The 22530-nt window shown below is 43.7% G+C and overlaps 1 protein-coding gene across 9 annotated transcripts in view; it reads right to left on the bottom strand.

Moving 5' to 3' along the window:
- znf410 (zinc finger protein 410) overlaps nt 1-21811 on the bottom strand; it is a 32111-nt gene extending 10300 nt beyond the window's left edge. Inside the window, exons 1-10 of one of the 9 annotated variants that reach the window (XM_072273609.1) lie at nt 21712-21811; nt 20609-20735; nt 18457-18593; nt 17240-17328; nt 16962-17012; nt 13247-13325; nt 6726-6858; nt 3561-3740; nt 2346-2511; nt 471-652 (exon numbers count right to left, since the gene is read on the bottom strand). In XM_072273609.1, the coding sequence (XP_072129710.1) occupies nt 471-652; nt 2346-2511; nt 3561-3740; nt 6726-6858; nt 13247-13255 (670 nt within the window). In that variant the 5' untranslated portion in view covers nt 13256-13325; nt 16962-17012; nt 17240-17328; ... (1 more) ...; nt 20609-20735; nt 21712-21811. Of the gene's footprint in view, nt 1-470; nt 653-2345; nt 2512-3560; nt 3741-6725; nt 6859-13246; nt 13326-16961; nt 17013-17239; nt 17329-18456; nt 18594-20608; nt 20736-21302; nt 21613-21711 lie in introns of those variants that run through there. The other 8 variants (XM_072273532.1, XM_072273560.1, XM_072273580.1 and 5 more) reach the window with 8 other exon arrangements.
- Between the last annotated feature and the right edge of the window lie 719 nt (nt 21812-22530).

Raw genomic sequence — 22530 nt, 5'->3', positions numbered from 1 at the left:
CCAGCGTAACGCCTTACAGTACCAGCGACACAGATTCAATTCCCGTTACCGTCTTTAAGGAGGTTGTAGATTGTCGCTGTAACCATGTGGTTTTCCTACAGGATCTCCAGTTTCCTCTCACATTAAGGACCTACAGGTTAGTAAATTTTGGGCAGATTACTTTGGCACTGGAAGCATGACAACACTTGCGGGCTGCCCCAGCCCATCCTCAGACTGCATTGGTAATTGCTGCAAATGACACATTTCATTGTATGGTTCAATATACATGTGACAAAGCTAATCCTTATCTCAATCTCTTTATCAATCTGTCCTCATCGCTACCCTTGCACTTTTTTCCTACCTGCCATTGTACAAGATCACAGGTTATAAGAGCAGAATTAGGCAATTTGGCCCATCGAGCCTGCTTTGCCATTTCATAATGGCTGATGCATCTCAGTACATGTGATGATAGTAAACCAATCCATTTGTACCAGTGTGAATTCGCATGTGGTTCTTCAAGTTGCCGGCTGTTGTAAACTTCTTCCCACAGTCATCCTCAGGGCAGGTGTAGGGCTTCTCTCCGTTATGAGTCCTCATGTGCACCTTTAATCTCTGGAGCACATAGAAACTCTTCCCACATCCTTCCTTCGGGCAGGTGAATGAGCGGTCATTCCTGCAGACAGACAGGAAATACTTGGAATAAAGGTAGAAGCTGATGGCCAGGTGCGGCCAATGACTAGGTGAGTACACAGTCAAGTCCAAGCTTAAACATCAAGATGTCCAATTGCGTTTTTAAACCCTAACAATGAGAATGGGGAGAGATGAAGCTCAAAGAGAAGGAAGCACAAATAGAACAGTGAAACTGCTTCCCAGGTACAAAGAGAGGAAAGGACTGAGATCTTTCACTAAGCTCCTGTCAAAGGTACCACAAGCCACAGATAGTATTCCACCACCACCACCCTCCGGATTGAAATGTCTAGTATGGTGGATTAGGCTGCATAATTGTTATTTTCCTAGTAGTTTAACTTTCTTAGACTTGTTTGTATTTTTATATAATCAACCTATATACATGTTCAGTAATGAGTTTTCTAGTGGTTGTAGTTGGCTCTATATTTTTCTGGAAACTTCTTGGTTTCAGTGGTGGGCATCACATTACTTGAATGAGGGTGGTGGTGGAGAAGAATTGGTTCTTTTGTCAAGAAAGAAGTGGAGAGCTTTGAGGCCTTCTTGATGAGGGATGGAAGTGTATGGGGACTGGGCAACCATGGTGAAGATGAGTGGTGAGGGCCAGGGAAATGAAAGTTACTGAGGAGATCGACAGCATGAGAAGTGTCACAGATGTAGGTAGGGACTGAACCAAGGGGATAGAAAGGAATTGAGGTATGAGGACAAGAGTTCAATGGGACAGGAACAGGCACAGATCCAGATAGTCCAGTTTATGGATCTTGGGTAGAAAGTAGGAGGTAGTAGTCTCTCTCAATTCTTTCCCCTTATGCTCTCTTCTTCTGCTCTTTCTGTTCTCTTTTCTTTTTCCCTCCGTCTCTCACCATGCTTGTCCCCTCATTTTCTTTGTTCTTGTAACACTTAATGACAGTCTCAGAATAGAGTCCTTTTAGAATGGAAATGAGGAGCAATTTCTTTAGTTGGGAAGTGGTGAACCTATGGAATTTGTTGTCACAGGCAGCTGTAGAGGCCAAGTCTTTACGTACATTTTAAGCAGAGATCAATAGATTCTTGATTGGTCAGGACATGAAGGGATACAGGGAGAAGACAGGAGACTGGGGCTGAGAGGGAAAATGAATCAGCAGACTCGGGCTAAATGGTCTAACTCTGCGCCTATGTCTTATGATCTTGTGGTTAATAAAATGATCATAAGCAATGAGCTTTATGCCTCATTCTTAACTTCTGCAAAAGCATCAGGAGCCAACGACTATGCCAGGGGTGGTGGTAGAGCAGACAGCAAAGGGAGCATTTAAAGGACTCTTCAAAAGGCATGTGAATATGCTGAGAAAGGAGGGATGTGATCAATGTACAGGGAATCAAATATCATTGGCATATGTCATGAGATTTGTTGAGGGATTAAATAAATTAAGAGTCATTGGTTTAATTAGTTCACCACAACATCATAGGCAAAGGACCAGATCAAAGTCAGCATTTTCCCTTGTAGATTCACTAATATGCTGTTCAAGAAGCTATAACAGATACGTTGTAATGATGTCCTCCTCAAGAATACCTTGACCAGTTCTTGTGCAAGTTAAAGTCCTCCATGACAAAGGGCCTGTACTGTTCCATGTTCTATACACATCTGTCAATTTCTCCATGGTTAATCCGTAGGAAAGAAAACTCACAGGTGTTCAGAAACTCACTTGTGGGTTTTCAGGTGATATTTCAGATGGGCGTGCCAGAGGAAAGTCCTGCTGCAGCCTTCATAGGAGCACTTGAGGGTCTTCTCACCCTGTGGAGTCTCTTGATTCACCTCAGTTGGCGCACCTTCCATAGAATCTGCTGCACCGCAGCCGTCCTCTGACTCTCCTGGGGAACAAACATCACAGGTTGCAACTAGAGCCTCCGCTATTCGGGGTTGGGCTGCGAGGAGGACAGAAGGGGGAAGCTTTTTCCAGCTATGGCAATCCTGATATGAACATGCTTCAAGTCTATGCGTCTAGCTTTAGGGCCTTTGGACCGGAGGGGAGATCACCACGATCAGTAGTCCCTCATTAACACTAAAGGTTGTAAAATACTTTGGGATCCCCAGAAAGTCTGAACAGCAGCATATAAATTTAAGATTATTATTCTCTCTTTTAAATTTTAATGGGAATGGACAGAAAATCCAAATAACACACCCAAATTGCTGGAGGAACTCAGCAGGCCAGGCAATATCTATGGAAAAGAGAAAACAGTCGACGTTTCGGGTTGAGACCCTTCATGAGGACTGGAAAGGAAGAAGTCAGAGTAAGGTGGTGGGGGGAGAAGCAGAAGAAATACAAAGTGGTAGGTAATAGGTGAAACCGGGAGAGGGGGAGGGGTGAAGTAAAGAGCTGGGAAGTTGATTGGTGAAAGAGATAAAGGGCTGGAGAAGGGGGAATCTGATAGGAGGGAAGACTACGGAAGAAAGGGAAGGGGTTGGCGCACCAGTGGGAGGTGTTGGGCAGATAAGGAGTTGAGGTGAGAGAGGGAAATAGGAATGGGGAATGGTGAAAGAGCGGGGGGAATTGCATACTTCTTGCTACTAACAAAATACTCAGGTGATCAAGAACAAAGATCCAGGTTGACAGGGTGTGGAGGGAGTTGCCACACGCATAATGGAGGGATGAACACAGAGTAGAAAACTAAGTGGTCAAGTGGTCAGGGTAAGGAACTAGAGACAGGGAATGAATGAAAGAGGAAAAAAATGATGAATCATGAATCCTCTCCGCAAAATCTGTTGAGAGGAATGAAATGGAAGTACTATATAATCAGAAGAGTAAGGCTGAAGAAATTTCAGATTCTCCCCGTTCACTGCAAGGGCTCAATTCTGGGGCAACAACCAGGTCAGCTGGAGAGAGGCTGGCATGCGAGGAAACCATCAACACCACTGGCACCTTTTGAATGTTTGACCAGCTGTGCCCTAGTTGCAGCTACGAGGCTGTCATGCGCCAGTTCCTGAACGCGGAGATACCACGGGGCGCTGCCATCTGCATTTTCACCGGAAGCTGACCTGCCTCCAGCTTCAGGCGCCCTGACTTGACTTGGCACCACAGGATCAGAGGCAGACGAGTCACCTGAAATACAAAGGAGAACTTGTGTTTACGTGGCGCCTATCACACTCCTTATACATTTCCCGAAACACCGCACGTAGGCAATGGACTGCATTTGAAGTACAGTCAGTGGCAGTGTTGGATACCTGGCAAATTTATACTCAGCAAACTCCCACAAGCAGCAGGATGTTTCGTGAGGGATTACTTATCAAGCAAGGCACAGAGTAGAACTCTGCTGAACTTCAATATGGTCCCACCGTGCATTTTATATCCACCCGAGGCAGCAGAGAGGGCCCCATAAATAATGTGTAATTTGGATAAACACAACACTCTCAAATAAGCACTGGTGTCAGAGCAACACACAAAATAACCCATAATTTGCAGAAGAATCATTGATTTTAAAATAAATGAAAGCGAAAGGTCAATCCAGAACCTGGGAGGAAAGGACATGTGGCAAGGCACAGGTAGCCAGGGTGGTGAAGAAGGCGCTTGGTGCACTTGCCTTCTATTGGTCAGGATACTGAGTACAACAGTTGGAACCTCATGTAACGGCTATACAAGATGTTGTTAAGACCACATTTGGAGGAATGCGTATAATTCTGGTCACCCTGCTATAGAAAAGATGTCCCTAAATTAGACAGGGCGCTAAAAAGACTTACAAGGACGTTACCAGTACTAGGAGAGGTTGGATAGACTCGGACTTTTATTCCACCCCACCACCCCCTGGAGCTCAAGAGGCTAAGTGTTGACTTTATAGGGGGTTTGACCTTCAAGAGGAGTCTACCTGGATGATCAGAGTCTTTTTCTCAGGGTAGGCCAGTCCAAAGTTGGAGGGTATAGATTTAAAAGGGATCTGAAGTTCACCATTTTCCCCACAGAGATTGGTGAGTAAATGGAACAAGCTGTGAGAGCAAGTGCTGAAAGTGAGTACAATTATATGGTTGAAAGACATTTGAAGAGGTATATGAATAGGAATCATTTAGAGCAGGAATTCCCAACAACCTGGGTTCCACTGACCCCTTGCTTAATGGCATAAAAAAGGTTGAAAACCCCCGGTTTAGAGGGATATGGGCCAAATGCAGGCAAATGGGACTAGCTCCGTTCAGCATGGATAAATTTGGTCAAAGCCCCCAGTTTTCAAACTGCATTACACTATAGCAGGAAGTTTACTGCACAATAAAGATGGATTCACAGCAGGTTCAGCTGTTCCTGCTTGGAGCTGCACTAATACAAGGCACGTAGACTGGCCACAGCAGAGGATGGAAATGTTAAGTAAGCGCCAGAGCAAGAGAGCTCCTATTCCTAGTCACAAACAAGAGAAAATCTGCAGATGCTGTAAATCCAAGCAACACACATAAAATGCTGGAGGAACTCGGCAGACTAGGCAGCATCTACAGAAAAAAAGTACAAGGTTTTGGGCCAAGACCCTTCTCCTACCCTGTTCCTAATCCTAGTGGCTGGGTTCAGAAGGGAACCAGCTGAAACTTGAGTACACATCCCTGGTCTTACTTGGGCCATGAGGACAATGGAACAAAATGTGTAAAAACAGGCTAAAAAAAATAGCAATTGGATGCCCTCCTCTCATGAGCACAATTGCCAGCTACTCCAATTTAACATCTGGTCCATCTGCAACAACAATCCTTACAAAGCGAGGACACACTGAATGATGAACTAACTTCCACATTCCTGCTGCCTTTCTACCAATAAGACAAAGAGCTGTGTAACATTAAGGGTCCCAGCAGTACATTGATCAAGACCTTGCTATATTATTTGTCCAAGTTCATTGTCCAGTTTGTATCTTCTCAAGAGATACAAGCCTAGACAATGAACTTGAAGAAATATGGTTATGTCCCCATCGAATTTTGCCTATTGTTTTTAATGCACCATTCTGACTCAATGCTCAATGGTTTGGTATAGCAACTGCTCTGCCCAGGACCGCAAGAAACCACAGAGAACTGTGGACACAGCTCAGCACATCACAGAAACCAGCCTTTCCTCTCCAGACTCCTACACTTCTCGCTGCCTCAGTAAAGCAGCCAGCATTATCAGAGACCACAGTGATCCTGGACATTTTCTCTTCTTCCCTCTCCCATCTGGGAGAAGATGCAAAGGCCTGAAAGCATGTACGATCAAGCTCGAGGACAGCTTCCACCCCACTGTTATCAGATCCTTGAACAGACCTCCTGTACGGTTGGATGGACACTTGGCCTCAATCTACTTTTTATGATCTTGCACTTTATGATTTACTTGCACTGCACTTTTTTGGCAGCTTTTACACTGTTCTGTTTTGTTATTGTTTCATCTTTTTCTAGCTCAATGTACTGTAATGACTTGATCTGTATAAACAGTATGCAAGACAGGTTTTTAGTGTACCTTGATACGTGTGACAATAATAAACCAAAACCAATCAAATTCAGCCCTCAATGCAACACGACCTGCCAGTGAGGATCACCAGATTACCCAATGCTCCCTGCAAAATGCAGGTGGAGGCTTCAGTATGTGCTCCAACTACAACCAAGCAACCTGCTTACACTCAAAGTCTACCAGTACAGGTGGTAAAGTGCTGGTGAATAATGCACTGGGAAGAGTCAGCACCTTCAATAATGCAGCTCAAAGGTAATGAAGAGATCACAGGAGGGTAAAGAAAACATTAAAATTTTAAATGCCTTATCTTTTTAAAAAAAAGAAACTTACCAATAGCAAAATTCATATTTTAAAAACCCCAGGCACACATTTAACAATTAGAAGGCACATTTAAAGATTAGCTGTTTCACAGAAGCTTTGATTATAGGCAACACTATTTAATAACTAATTAAAACAATAGCCATTTAGTCTCAATGTCAAACAGAGCTGGACTCTACATTCAAGCAATAAAATGCAGAGAATATGTTAGGTGGGACTAGGAACATTTCCAAACACAGGGCATTCTCACAAGAATAATTAAACTGACATAGACACAACCCAGCATGTCATAAAACTCCCAAAGACACACTTGTCTGTTCTACTTACCAGAGGGCAAGATTCCGTTGTGTACTTCACTCTTACTGCCTTTTGTTGGAGGTAGACATTGGACTGCACCCTGTGGCTCTTCAAACCCTTCTCCTAAGGGTATAAATGTATTCTGCACAAACTGCACCAGCAACTGTAAATAAACCAGGTCAAGACATCAGCTTTGAGATGCAACTCATCACATTTTAGTGGCAGTGTTGTCCAGTAAGTGTTGAAATTAAGACAACCACGTGTGGTTTTTACATCAAATATCACAGGAATGAAATATTCTCGAGATAAGCAAAAGAGAAGAAAGAGCCTACAAAGAATGTGGACATGGTAATGCTTGACAAAAGAGGGATTAAATTCAAGAGCAGTGAGGTCATGCTGCAACTATACAGGTTTACTGGTGAGGCCGCACCTGGAGTACTGTGTGCAGTTCTGGTCTCCATACCTGAGGAAGGATATACTGGCTTTGGAGGCAGTGCAGAGGAGGTTCACCAGGTTGATTCCAGGGATGAAGGGGTTAATCTATGAGGAGAGATTGATTCGCCTGTGACTATACTCTCTGGAGTTCAGAAGAATGAGAGGGGATCTTATAGAAATGTACAAAATTTTGAAAGGGATAGATAAGATAGAAGTAGGAAAGTTGTTTCCATTGGTAGGTGAGACTAGAAGTAGATGACATTGCCTCAAGCTTCAGGGGAGATGATTTAGGATGGAGATGAGGAGAAACTGTTTTTCCCAAAGAGTGGTGAATCTGTGGAATTCTCTGCCCAGGGAGAGCAGTTGAGGCTTCTTCACTAAATAATATTTAAGAAACAGTTAGATAGGTTTTTACATAGTAAGGGAATTAGGGGTTATGGGGAAAAGGCAGATAGTTGGAGCTGAATTTATGGGCAGATTAGCCATAATCTTATTGAATGGCAGGGCAGGGTCGATGGGCCGGATGGCCTACTCCTGCTCCTATTTCTTCTTATGTTCTAAACCAAAGTCAAACATAGCCATGAAAAGTGAGATCAGTTGTGCATGATGGTGTCTATGTCATGGTGTCATATCAAGTCCTACTCTCAAACATATGAGCAGACCTAAGCCAACTTTCTAGTACAGGTGTCCCCCACTTTTCGAACGTTCGCTTTGCGACATCTCACTGTTACGAAAGACCTACATTAGTTACCTGTTTTCGCTAACAGAAGGTGTTTTCACTGTTACGAAAATAGGCAGCGCGCGCCCCGAGCAGCCAAGCTCCTCCCCCAGAACTGCATTTTAGCTGGCATTGCTTAAACACGTGCCTGTGAGCATCTGTGCTTTATGTCGATTTATTTTGTGCATCCGTTAGCAAGATGAGTTCTAAGGTATCAGAAAAGCCTAAAAGAGCTCGTAAGGGTGTTACACTTAGCATAAAACTAGACATAATTAAGCATTTTGATCGTGGAAAACGGAGTAAGGACAAAGTGAGTTTGGCTTGTGGAAGTTGACGAAGATGATGTTGAAGAGGTTTTGGCATCCCATCACCAAGAACTAATAGTTGAAGAGCTGATGCAATTGGAAGAGGAAAGGATAACAATCAAAACCGAATGCAGTAGCAAATGGACTGAAAGTGAAGTTGTCCAGGAAATGAACGTGAAGCAACTGCGTGAGATTTTCACTGCAATTGACAACAATGATTGCAGAAAAGTACGACTTTAATTTTGAAAGGGTACGTAGGTTTATACTTTATTGTCGCCAAACAATTGATATTAGAACGTACAATCATCACAGCGATATTTGATTCTGCGCTTCCCACTCCCTGGATTACAAATATTAAAAATAGTAAAAATTAGTAAATATTAAAATTTTAAATTATAAATCATAAATAGAAAATAGAAAAATGGGAAGTAAGGTAGTGCAAAAAAACCGAGAGGCAGGCCCGGGTATTTGGAGGGTGCGGCCCAGATCCGGGTCAGGATCTGTTCCGCAGTCTTATCACATTTAGGGCATATTTGCAGGATGGTTTGAGTGCTTACAAAGAACTGTATGATAGGAAAATGCATGAGGCTAAGCAGTCAAGCATACTGTCGTTTTTCAAGCCTTCCACATCAGCCACAGCAGACGACGAACCTCGACCTTCGACATCGAGGCAGGCAGACATAAAAGATGACCTACCTGCCCTGATGGAAACAGACGACGATGAGCTGACACCCCAGTGTCACACCACCCCAACCTCTGATGACTCAGCCTAACACACCATCATCAGTGTGCTCACTGTCTTCCCAATTCCGGTAAGTGATACTACACTGTACATACATTATTTCTACTTTATATAGGCTATGTATTTTTATGTAGTCATAGTCATACTTTATTGATCCCAGGGGAGGAATTGGTTTTCGTTACAGTTGCACCATAAATAATAAATAATCATAGAACCATAAATAGTTAAATAGTAATATGTAAATTATGCCAGTAAATTATGAAATAAGTCCAGGACCAGCCTATCGGCACAGGGTGTCTGACCCTCCAAGGGAGGAGTTGTAAAGTTTGATGGCCACAGGCAGGAATGACATCCTTTGATGCTCTGTGCTGCATCTTGGAGGAATGGGTCTCTGGCTGAATGTGCTCCTGTGCCCACCCAGTACATTACATAGTGGATGGGAGACATTGACCAAGATGGCATGCAACTTAGACAGCATCCTCTTTTCAAACACCACCGTGAGAGAGTCCAGTTCCATCCCCACAACATCACTGGCCTTACGAATAAGTTTGTTGATTCTGTTGGTGTCTGCTACCCTCAACCTGCTGCCCCAGCACACAACAGCAAACATGAATGCCTACAGGATGGCTTTTTGGAGCAACTTGTCCAGAAGCCCACCAGGGGACCAGCTGTTTTGGATTGGGTGCTGTGTAACGAACCGGAGGTGATTAGGGTGCTGGAGGTAAAGGAACCTCTTGGAAGTAGTGATCATAATATGATTGAGTTCAGTTTCAAATTTGAAAAGGAGAAGCTGGTATTAGGTGTATCGATATTTCAGTGGAACAGGGGAAATTACAGTGGTATGAGAGAGGAACTGGCCCAAGTCAATTGGAAAAGTAAACTAAATGGAGGGACAGCAGAGCAGAATTGGATGAAATTCCTACAAGAAATAAGGAAAATGCAGGAAAAATATATTCCAAGAAAAAAGAAAATCATGAATGGAAAAATGGCACAAATGTGGCTAACGAGAGAGGTTAAGGCAAAAATAAAAGCAAAAAAAACGGCGTACAAGGAAGCAAAAATTAGTGGGAAAAATGAGGACTGGAAGATCTTTAAAAACTTACAGAAAGAAACTAAGAAAGTCATTAGGAAAGAAAAGATGAATTATGAAAGGAAGTTGGCGATTAACATAAAAAAGGATACTAAGAGTTTTTTTAAATATATGAAGAGTAAAAGAGCGACAAGGGTAGATATGGGACCGATTGAAAATGATGCTGGAGTAATTATAATGGATAACAAAGAGATGGCGGAGGAACTGAATAAGTATTTTGCATCAGTCTTCACAGTGGAAGACATGAGCAATATACCTGATAGCCAGAGGTATCAGGGAATAGAATTAGGTACAGTCAAGATAACTAGAGAGAAAGTGCTTGGGAAGCTAAGTGGGCTAAGAATAGATAAGGCTACCGGCCCGGATGAGGTGCACCCAAGGGTTCTGAAGGAGGTGGCTTTGGAGATTGTGGAAGCATTGGAAATGATCTTCCAGGAATCAATAGACCCTGGCATGGTTCCGGAGGACGGGAAGGTCGCAAATGTAGTTCCGCTATTTAAGAAAGGAAGGAGGCAGCAAAAAGAAAATTACAGACCTATTAGTCTGACATCGGTGGTTGGAAAGATATTGGAGTCAATCCTCAAGGATGAGGTTATGAAATACCTCGAGGTGCATGACAAGATAGGCCGAAGCCAGCATAGTTTCATGAAGGGAAGATCCTGCCTTACCAACTTATTGGAATTTTTTGAGGTAATCTCGAATAAGATTGACAAGGGAGAGGCTGTGGATGTTGTGTATTTGGATTTTCAAAAGGCCTTCTATAAGGTGCCGCATATGAGGCTGCTTAATAAGATGAGAGCCCATGGAATTATAGGAAAGATATTGAAATTGGTGGAGCATTGGCTGATAGGCAGAAAACAAAGGGTGGGAATAAAGGGATCCTATTCTGATTGGTTGCCAGCTACTAGTGGTGTTCCGCAGGGGTCGGTGTTGGGGCCGCTTCTTTTTACGATGTATATCGATGACTTGGATTATGGATTAAATAGTTTTGTGGCCAAGTTTGCAGATGACACCAAAATAGGTGGAGGAGCAGGAAACGTTGAAGGAACGGAAAGGTTGCAGAGAGACTTAGTCAGTTTAGGAGAGTGGGCAAAGAAATGGCAGATGAGATACAACGTTGACAAATGTACGGTTGTACATTTCGGAAGAAGAAATAATCGGGCAGATTATTATTTAGATGGGGAGAAAATTCAAAAATCGGAAGTGCAAAAGGACTTGGGGATCCTCATGCAGGATACCCTAAAGGTTAACCACCAAGTTGGATTGGCGGTAAGGAAAGCGAATGCTATGTTGGCATTCATTTCAAGAGGAATAGTGTATAAGAGTAAGGAGGTGTTGATGAGGCTCTATGGGGCATTAGTGAAACCTCATTTGGAATACTGTGTGCAGTTTTGGGTGCCCTATCTTTGAAAGGATATACTGATGTTGGAGAGAGTTCAGAGAAGATTTACGAGGATGATTCCTGGAATGCAGGGGCTAACATATGAGGAGCGTCTGTCGGCTCTTGGATTGTATTCATTAGAGTACAGAAGAATGAGAGGCGATCTTATAGAAACGTTTCGAATTTTGAAAGGGTTGGACAGAGTAGATGTGGAAAGGTTGTTTCCCTTGGTGGGTGAGTTCAGGACAAGAGGCCATAGTCTTAGAATTAGAGGGTACCCAGTTAAAACAGAGATGAGGAGAAATTTTTTTAGCCAGAGGGTCGTGGATTTGTGGAATTCGTTGCCACATATGGCTGTGGAGGCCCGATCATTGAGGGTGTTTAAGGAGGAAATTGACAGGTATCTAATTAGTCAGGGTATCAAGGGATATGGGGAAAAAGCCGGAAATTGGAACTAGTTGGGTGAATAGTTTAGCTCATGGGGGAGCTGCGGAGCAGACTCGATGGGCCGAATGGCCTACTTCTGCTCCTTTGTCTTGTCTTGTGATGATAGCACTGGCCACCACAGACTCATAGAACATCCTCAGCATCCTCTGGCAGATGTTAAAGGACCTCAGTCTCCTCAGGAAGTAGAGACGGCTCTGATCCTTCTTGTAGACAGCCTCAGTATTCTTTGACCAGTCCAGTTTATTGTCAATTCGTATCCCCCGGTATTTGTAATCCTCCACCATGTCCACACTGACCCCCTGGATGGAAACGGGTCACCGGTACCTTAGCTCTCCTCAGGTATACCACCAGCTCCTTAGTCTTTTTCACATTAAGCTGCAGATAATTCTGCTCACACCATTATGTGTTATTTGGTATGATTTGGCAGCTTCATAGCTTAAAGGTTACTAGAGAGAGTGCTTCTGCTGAGAGCGCTTGTGTGAGATTTTCGCTACGGTGGACAGTGCAGCAATGATTGTAGAAAAGAATTTCTACTTTATATAGGCTGTGTATTTATCATATCATTCCTGCATTTACTATATGTTACTGTTATTTTAGGTTTTGTGTGTTATTTGGCATGATTTGGTAGGTTATTTTTTGAGTCTGCAAACGCTCACAAATTTTTCCCATATTAATAAATGGTAATTGCTTCTTCACTTTACGACATTCTGGCCTATGAACCGTTTCATAGGAACGCTCTACCTTTGGATGGCGAGGGAAACCTGTACAACATGCCCTAGAAAATTTATACATAATATTTTTACGTGTACATATTTTTAAAATTTATAATTTATAGTTTATGTTTTGCACTAAACCGCTGCGCAAAACAACAAATTTCACAACATCCATGATAATGAACCTGATTCTAATTCTGATTCTGCTTGTTTGACTAAGATCTTAAGGGAAAGGTCGCAGGGCACTATTTGATGAAGAGTATGGAAAAATCTATGTCTTACACTCAAATCAACATTGCAGATCATCTGGGTGTTATCTTTTTGCATTTTCTGGGACTTAAGTAGCCAGTGACTTTCAGGATTATTTTCAAACTGCATCAGTAACTTCAGAAATGTTTCTGTGCCCATGAAGCATTTGGCAACGTACCAAAGTTATTTCAGGTCAACACAAGTAATCTTTTATCTTATGAAAAAGACGCTGGCGTTTTTACAATGATTCACCATAAATGTCACCAGACAACTCGAGCAAGAGAGCTCCACTCACAGTTATGCAACAGCACTCAAGATGCATATGTTAGGTCACTGGATAAAGAAAGCACTGATTTCAATTGAATGTTTTCAGGCTATTCATTATCTCTGTATAGTAAAAAAAAAATCATCTTTTATATTCCTTCATAAGCTCATGACTTCCCAAATTACTATTAGCTATTAAAATACTACCTTGGTCATTGTGATGTGCTATCCACGTTTAGAACATTTTCTCTTCATATTACTGTCTTCAGGAAGGTGGTACAGGAGCCTGAAGGTATACACTCAACATTTTAGCAACAGCTTCTTCCCGACTAGCCCACCCCACTATCAGATTTCTGAATGGACAATGAGTCCATGTACACCACCTCAATATTTCTGCTTTCACTTTGCACTACATATTTAATTTATTTTTTATATATACATTTCTTATTGTAATTTATAGTCTTTTTTGAAATATTGCACTGTACTTCCACCTCAAATTAAATTTCACAACATATGTCAGTGATGTTAAATCTGATTCTGATATTAAAAAACACCATGGCCAATCTGTACACAGCAAGATCCCACAAACCATGTGGCATTTGAATCAACAGGTATTGTTTTAACTATACCATCTCAAAATTAGGCAGAACTATATCAGAACATAAATAACAGTAACAAAAGTAGCTCAAACACGAAGAAATCTGCACATGCTGGAAATTCAAGCAACACACACAAAATGCTGGAGTAACGCAGCAGGCCAGGCATCATCTAGAGGAAGAAGTACAGTCGACGTTTCAGGCCAAGACCCTTTGTCAGGACTAACTGAAAGAAGAAATAGTAAGAGATTTGAAAGTGGGAGGGGAAAATCCAAAATGATAGGAGAAGACAGGAGGGGGAGGGATAGAGCTAAGAGCTGGAAAGTTGATTGGCAAAAGGGATACAATGTTGGAGAAGGGAGAGGATCATGGATGGGAGGCCTAGGGAGAAAGAAAGGGGAGGAGAGCATCAGAGGAAGATATAGTGAGAGGGACAGAGGGAGAAAAAAGAGAAAGGGGGGAAAAAATAATAAATAATAAATAAATAAGGGATGGAGTAAGAAGGAGAGGAAGGGCATTAACTGAAGTTAGAGAAATCGATGTTCATGCCATTGGGTTGGAGGCTACCCAGACGGAATATAAGGTGTTGTTCCTCCAACCTGAGTGTGCCTTCATCTTACAGTAGGAGGCCAAGGATTGACATGTCAGAATGGGAATGGGACGTGGAATTAAAATGTGTGGCCACTGGGAGATCCTGCTTTCTTTGGCAGACAGAGTGTAAGTGTTCAGCGAAACGGTCTCCCAGTCTGCGCTGGGTCTCACCAATATATAGAAGGCCGCACCGAGAGCACCAGACGCAGTTTATCACACCAGCCGACTCACAGGTGACCTGTCGCCTCACCTGGAAGAACTGTCTGGGGCCCTGAATGGTGGTGAGGGAGGAAGTGTAAGGGCATGTGTAGCACTTGTTCCGCTTACAAGGACAAGTGCCGGGAGGGAGATCGGTGGGAAGGGATGGGGGGAACGAATGGACAAGGGAGTCGCGTAGGGAGCGATCCTTGCGGAAAGCGGGGGGGGGGGGGGAGGGAAAGATGTGCTTAGTGGTGGGATCCCGTTGGATGTTGCGGAAGATACGGAGAATTATATGTTCGACCAAGAGGCTGGTGGGGTGGTAGGTGAGGACAAAGGGAACCCTATCCCTAGTGGGGTGGCGGGAGGATGGGGTGAGAGCAGATGTGCATGAAATAGGAGTGATGCGTTTGAGAGCAGAGTTGATGGTGGAGGAAGGGAGGCCCCTTTCTTTAAAAAAGAAAGACATCTCTTTCGTCCTGGAATGAAAAGCCTCACCCTGAGAGCAGATACAGCGGAGACGGAGGAATTGCAAGAAGGGGATGGCATTTTTGCAAGAGACAGGGTGGGAAGGGAAATAGTTCAGGTAGGTGTGATAGTCAGTAGGCTTACAGTAGACATCAGTAGATAAGCTATCTCCAGAGATAGAGCAGAAAGATCAAGAAAGCGGAAGGAGATGTCGGAAATGGACCAGGTAAATTTGAGGGCAGGGTGAAAGTTGGAAGCAAAGTTAATGAAGTCAACGAGCTCAGCATGCGTGCAGGAAGCAGCGCCAATGCAGTCGTCAATGTAAACATGGGGACAGATACCAGTATAGGCTTAGAACATGGACTGCTCCACAAAGCCAACAAAAAGGCAGGCATAGCTGGGACCCATACGGGTGGCTACACCTTTGGTCTGGTGAAAGTGGGAGGAGCCAAAGCAGAAATTATTAAGAGTAAGGACGAATTCCGCTAGACGGAAGAGAATGGTGGTAGAGGGGAACTGGTTGGGTCTGGGATCCAAAAAGAAGCGGAGAGCTTTGAGACCTTCCTGGTGGGGGATGGAGGTATATAGGGACTGGACATCCATGGTGAAAATAAGGCAGTGGGGGCCAGGGAACTTAAAAGCATTGAAAAAATTCAGAGCGTGAGAAGTGCCACGAACATAGGTGGGAAGGGATTGAACAAGGGGGGATAAAACAGTGTCGAGGTATGCAGAGATGAGTTCAGTGGGGCAGGAGCAAGCTGAGACAATGGGTCTACATGTGCAAGCAGGTTTGTGGATCTTGGTAGGAGGTAGAAACGGGAAGTGCGGGGTGTGGGAACTATGAGGTTGGTGGCAGTGGATGGGAGGTCCCCAAAACTGATAAGGTTGGTGATGGTGTGGGAGACAATGGCCTGGTGCTCCTTAGTGGGGTCATGATCGAGGGGTAAATAAGAGGAGGTATCAGCGAGTTGCCACTGTGCCTCGGCAAGGTAGAGGTCAGTACACCAGACTACAACAGCACCCCCCTTATCAGCGGGTTTTATAATAAGGTTAGGATTGGTGCGGAGGGAGTGGAGCAGAGCGTTGGGAAGGAGTGAGGTTGGAATTGGAACAAGTTGTGAAGTCGAGACGGTTGATGTAACAAGGTGTAGTGAAGTAGCTATTCACTCATTCAAGGTTGCTCCACTACCCATCAAGATAGCCAGATAGATACTTTATTGATCCCAAAGGAAATTACAATGTCACAATATCATTACAAGTGCACAGAAATAAAAATTAGAAGAGATATAGAAAGAATAAAAAGTAAGTTACCACAAACAGTCTAACAGGAGGAGATCATCACTTTCCCAGCTATAGGTTGACTAATTTTCAAGCCTAATGGCTGAGGGTAAGAATGACCTCATATAGCGCTCTTTCAAGCACCATATCATGGCAGATCTTTCAGCTCAGTATCACCATATCCCTTCATCTCATTAATGCCCAAAAAAAACTCCCTTTTCTTCCAACAGCAGTGGCAATCTTTTGCAACTGCCCGGACGTTTTACAAGCCTCATTTAACCAGTGCAGGGGGCGGAGTGGAGATACATCTCTTTTAAAGGAGATGTAAAGCACTCCTTCCCCCCACTAGCCTGCAGGTCACCCTTGAGAATGGTGTAGCACCTGCTTAGCCCCACGATCAAGGTCACGTGAAGCCATGGGGGCAGGTGGTGGATGGTCATATGAGCAGCCGCTGTAGATCCCAAGTCCTGGTTATGCAAACACTGACGCAAACACTGAAGAGTATTGATAATGGCTGGGGTCACCCATCTTGTAAAGACACTGCCCAGAAAGTGGCAATGGCAAACCTCTTCTGTCGAAAACTTTGCCAAGAACAGTCATGGTCTTTGGACCATTATTGCCTACATCATACAACACGGCACATAATGAAGATGAAGATGTTTAACCAGCCTTCACTAAGACATCAAAATGGAAATGATAGGTATATCAAGAGTCGTTTCCTTGATTTTTTTTACCTAATAATCTAAAAAAAATGCAACATTTTAACAAATTAAAAAGGTTTCACAACTCACCTCAGGTTTGGATTCTAGTTCATCTGACAACATAGATTCAGCCTCTGATTTCTGTAGAGAAAGGCAGAAACAGATCATTGTGATTGAGCAGAACAGGCAGCTTAATGCAAAAGCTTTTCCAATGAGTTCTACTCATAATCTCTTGTCATATACCACAGAAAGTTCTTCTTTTCAAATATTTATGCCAAAGCATCAAAATGAACACACTGCACACTTAAGTGTTATTTCAATTTACATTTCTCTGTTGTTTCAGACAAGCTTACCAACGCAGTCCTTACCTCAATCATATGAGAAGATGTTTTCTTTGGTAAAGCTAATTGCTAGGAAAGTCTTGACCGGTTCTAGATTTCTTTCCAGAATGTCCTCACTAAAAATTGAAATTAAACATAAAAATTAATGATCTCCAGGCCTGGCTGTATTCATTAATGTGATGAATTAATTCAGCCAGAGACTCATTCCACCGAGATGCAACACTGAGCGTCATAGGAAGTTATTCCTGCCTGTGGCCATCAAACTTTACAACTCCTCCCTTGGAGGGTCAGACACCCTGAGCCAATAGGCTGGTCCTGGACTTATATGCTGGCGTAATTTACATATTATTATGTAATTATTTATGGTTTTATATTGTTATATTTATACTCTATTCTTGGTTGGTGCAACTGTAACGAAACCCAATTTCCCTCAGGATCAATAAAGTATGACTATGACTATAAAAGCAGTACATTCATTGAAGCGATGAATACATTTGAGGTTACCAAGCACTCTTCACCTGGATCTGGATCAGATTCAGATTTATTTATCACACATACATCAAAACACAGAGTGAAATGCGCCATTTGCGTCAACAACCAACACAACCAATCATGTGTTGGGGGCATCCTGCAAACATCACACATTCCAACGCCAGTAGAGCATGCCCACAATGTTCAACACAACACAACAAAACGAGACAAAAACTAAAGCTCCTTTCCCACTCCCTCAGCATACAGGCGTCCAAAACAGGACAGGGCACCTCAGGGCCTCCAGTCCTTGGCCTTGGGCTCTCAGTTTTGCAGACACCGAGTCTCCAACCTCGAATCTCTGGCCTGGACTCGCCCAGATCTGATTCTGGTAATGAACGTTGGGATGATCAGAAGACTGCAGGTTCGAGACATTTGTCATTGAACAAATCAAAGACGTTTGGGACAGCACAGTAGAGTGGTGATTAGAGTAACAGTATTACAACACCAGCAACCTGTGTTCAATTCCCGCCACTGTCTGTAAGGAGCTTGTATGTTCTCTCCATGACCAGTTTCCTCCCACATTCAAATGTACAAGTTAGTAAGTTAATCAGTCACATGGGTGTAATTGAGCAGCACGGGCTCGTGGGCTGGAAGGCCCTGCTACCATGCTGTAAACAAACAAACTAACCAGGAACAGCACCTGGCTTTAATTTGCCCCAGACAACACCCTCCCCAATACCCACTGCACCTTAAACTAGCAGCCGCACTCTTACACTGTGTCAGAAGACTGCTGAGTCAAGTCCCACTTCACACATTCGAGCAGAGAAATCTAGGCCAGTATTGCTTCAGTGCAGTACCGAAGGGCTGTTCCACTGCAAGAGATGTAGCCTTTCGGTTGAGGTTGCATCTGCTGTCAAAGACGCATTTAAAAGATCACGTTCAAAGTTTGAAGTTCAACTTCAGAGTTCAAAATAAATTTGGTACATATATGTACCTGAGTAAATACAAGAAACACAACAGAATTAATGAAAAACTGCACCCAGCAGGATGCACGACAACCAATGTGCAAACCAAACTGCAAATACAAAAAGAGAATCTAATAATCAGCAAAAAATAACGAGAACATGAGATGAAGCTATTCAAAGAGCAGAAGTCCTGTTCTGTGTCCTGATATTTTCAAAATGTGTTTATAATCATTGCAGTTTTAGGAGTCCTACTCTGTGTAAACTGGCTTCATTACCATGGTGACTGCAATTGCAATTTCAATTTACTCTCCTGTGAAGAAATGAAGATCACATAAACACCCATGAAAATAAATTTCTCACCTATTGACAATGAATAATCTCTGGAGATTCAGCAAGTGCAGAGTTGACTGACCTCAACCTGAATAAACCAACCCTGAACAGACCGACTGCAACCTGCACGAAATGCATGGATTTTGGCTTGGGTAGGACAACAATGAAGGGTGGCTGCAATAGCAACCTGTTAACAATATCAACCTCAATGTGAACTGATCCACATGGAACACAGACACCATACCTACCAACTACTGAAAGCCCTAAATAGAGAGGATGTGAAGAAGGTGCTTCCTTATAGTGGAGGGAGGAGGGGGAGTCTAGGACCAGAGGGCCCAGCCTCAGAATCAAAGGACGTCCCTTTAGAAGAAAGATGAGGAGGATGGTGAATCTGTGGAATTCACTGGCACAGATGACTGAGTATTTGAGTAAGTTATGGAGTATATTTAAACCAAGGTTGATAGGTTCTTGATTATTCAGGATGTCAAAGGTTATGGGGAGAAGGCAGAACAATGAGATTGAGAGGGATAATAAATCAGCCATGATGGAATGGCAGAGTATACTTGATGGGCTGAATGACCTAATTCTACTCCCATATCTTGTGGTCATACAGCCCCAACAATGTCCCAAGGCAGGGCAGGGGCGGGGTTGAGAGAAAGTTTAGTGAGAACAAGACAGACGTAGCTTGAAGTAAGATTCAACACTCATCTGCTTATTTACAGTAATACACACAAAATGGCTGAGGAACTCAGCAGGTCAAGCAGCATCTATGGAGAGGAATAATTAGTCAACATTTTCTGATGAAGGGCCTCAGTCCAAAACAGCAACTGTTTGTTCCTCTCCATAGATGCTGCCTTATCTGATGAGTTCCTCCAGCAGTTTCTATGTGGTACTCTAGATTCCCAGCACCTACAGAATTGTGTTTCTGTTTCTTTAACTTTTTGATCCATATTTACAGGACAGCATACTCACAAGACCTATCAACCAATTCTTGGATATTAAATTCCAAGTACATTTATTATCAAAAGTAGGTATACATTATACATCCTTGAAATTTATCTCCTCACAGGCAAACACAAAACAAACCCCAAAAGAACCCATTAAAAACAAAACTATCAAACACCCAACGTGCAGAGAGAAATAAATTGCACAAACAATAAAAGTAAATAGCATTCAGAATGGAAGTTTTATGAAAGGCTCGAAGCCAGGAATCACTGCACTGGAGCAGGCCACAGCCTCAGTTCAGTGCAGAGCCGAGTAAATGTTGCTGAGCAGTGAGCAGAGCGGAAACAGCCCAGCCCTCGTCTCCGGTCCCAACACCTTGACCTTTTCGATCTGCCTGGCGCTTAAATCCAATGAACTGGTACGGGTGCAAGAAAACAGCCAAAGGCCAAAACATCAATGATCTTGCAGCAAGCACAGGGGACCAAATGACCCACTCCTGATTCTATTTCTTATACTCTCTTCTAGAAAACTGCTTGACACCCAAGGACTGGGGAGCACAGTCAATGCACAAGACATTAATGGGTGCAGACAACATTCATCTTGTTGTACATCTCTACCTCAGATATCCACAAGAGTTTGACAGTACAGCAGCCACGCGCATAATTCATTTCTGTAAAAGTGTTACCATTGAATCAGTTTTCATCACCCTTTCAGAGAACTTTTTCCAAATCATCACAACCCGCTGTACTCAAAGAAAAACTCCTCCTTTGGTTCTTTTCTCAATTGGGTTTCCCCTCCAGTTATTGATCCACCTGTCAGAAGATGCAAAATGTGATCAATAGAAAACTTGGCACTTCTGCACCTTCATTTTAACATCAAAAGCAATCAGAAATCGCTGAATACCAGGGATTACTCCCGTAATCTAAAGAGACAAAAGAATCTGCAGACGCTAGAATCTGGAGCAGCAAGCAATCTGCTGGAGGAACTCAGCAGGTCAAACAGCAAGGAATTGTCAACGTTGGAGGTTTAAGCCCTGCATCATGGACCCCTCATGCAGAGTTTCAACCTAAAACACTGACAATTCCCGCCCCCCACCAACCACTGAGGCGGTTTGATCTCCTGAGTTCCTCCAGATTATTGAATGCCTGTACCTTAACCTTGGTGCGACCACAGGACAACAGTAGTTCCACAAACACAAGAAACCGCTACACAAGACTTCAGAACCTCACGTCATCCCAGAACAGTTCACAGTTTAAGAACAAATTCGTCAAGTTTTAAACAAAATGTTAACAAGCTCACAAAAGCAGCAACGTGACAGCTGCCCAGGTGATTTGCCTTCATCACATTGTTGGGGTCTAAGCATCAATCGGGACACCTACTGCTCTCTGGAACAGCTGCTGGATCGTCCACATCCACCTCGAATAATCGAGAATGCTCCCTCATATTTATCACTCGACAGCAGCCACCTCCAACACTGCAGACCTCCTTCGGCTCTACATCGCCTGAACATCTCACAATGGAACGGGAAGGGAAGAAATCCCCCAAATTACACTGAAAGTCAGCGCAGTAAATCCTGTTGATGGAGCAGCTACCAACAATACGCGAAGACAAACCTTACTGCGTTAAAAGCATCAACGACTGACCTAACGGGGCTCTTAAATCAGGGTTACACCTTTCCACAGCGTTTGTTCCCTCCCCCACCACGCTACCGAATTCACCCGGCCCCCTCATCCTCGAGAGGCGCAGACCGTCTATCCATCCCCCCGGCCACCGCCCCTCCGCCCTCACCGAGCCGCCCCGACCTTCCGTGCGCTCCGCCGAGCGGGCCCGGCGCCACCGTCCACGCCTGCGCTCGAGTTGCAGGACGGCGAGTGGAAACGGACAAACGCTGTGGCCACCGGCGAACACTCGAAATGCGTTTTCTTCGCCCTTCGTAGCGATGTTCTGAAAGTGCTGGTGCAGAATTTTGACCCGAAATTCCGGTGCTTAGTTGCCCCAGATTCTGGGATCTGCAGTCTCTTGTGCCTGTTTCCCTCCGGGGATGCAGCCTGACCCGCTGGGTTCCTCCAGCAGCATGTGCGTGGTTCAGGGTTTCCAACATCTGATTAAGGGTCTCGTCCCGAAACGTCGACCCGTTATTTCTCTCCACCGATGCTGCCTGGCCCGCTGAGTTACCCTGAGTTTAGCAGTTGGTTTGTTCCAGATTTGTGTTTCCCTGAAAGAAGTGGCGTTTCATTAGTAAGTTCACTTAAGTCAATTTTTTAACATTCTATCCGAGCTGTTTAAGAGTAATTCGCTTTTATACGAACACATGAGATTCTGCTGCTGCTGCTGAAAAACCGGAGCGACACCCACAAAACGCTGGAAGAACTTTGTGGTCAGCCGGCATCCGTGGAGGGGAATTAACAGTCGACATTTCAAACTGGGATGCTTCATCAGGACTGGAAGGAAAGGAGGGGGGACGGAGGCAGAAGCAGAATTCTTATATAATTCCTTGAATGATCCCTGCAGTTTCTGGTTTGAAAATAACCGGAAAAGTTCCAAGCCCGTGACGTGTAAAGACTGTTTCTAAAATGGATTGAAGGGATGTGGAAATATTTGCTTGCC

The sequence above is a fragment of the Mobula birostris genome, chromosome 1, assembly GCF_030028105.1.
Source record: "Mobula birostris isolate sMobBir1 chromosome 1, sMobBir1.hap1, whole genome shotgun sequence".
NCBI lineage: Eukaryota > Metazoa > Chordata > Chondrichthyes > Myliobatiformes > Myliobatidae > Mobula > Mobula birostris.
The sequence above is the reverse complement of the archived record's forward strand: the minus strand, read 5'-3'. Positions and strand labels throughout refer to the sequence as shown.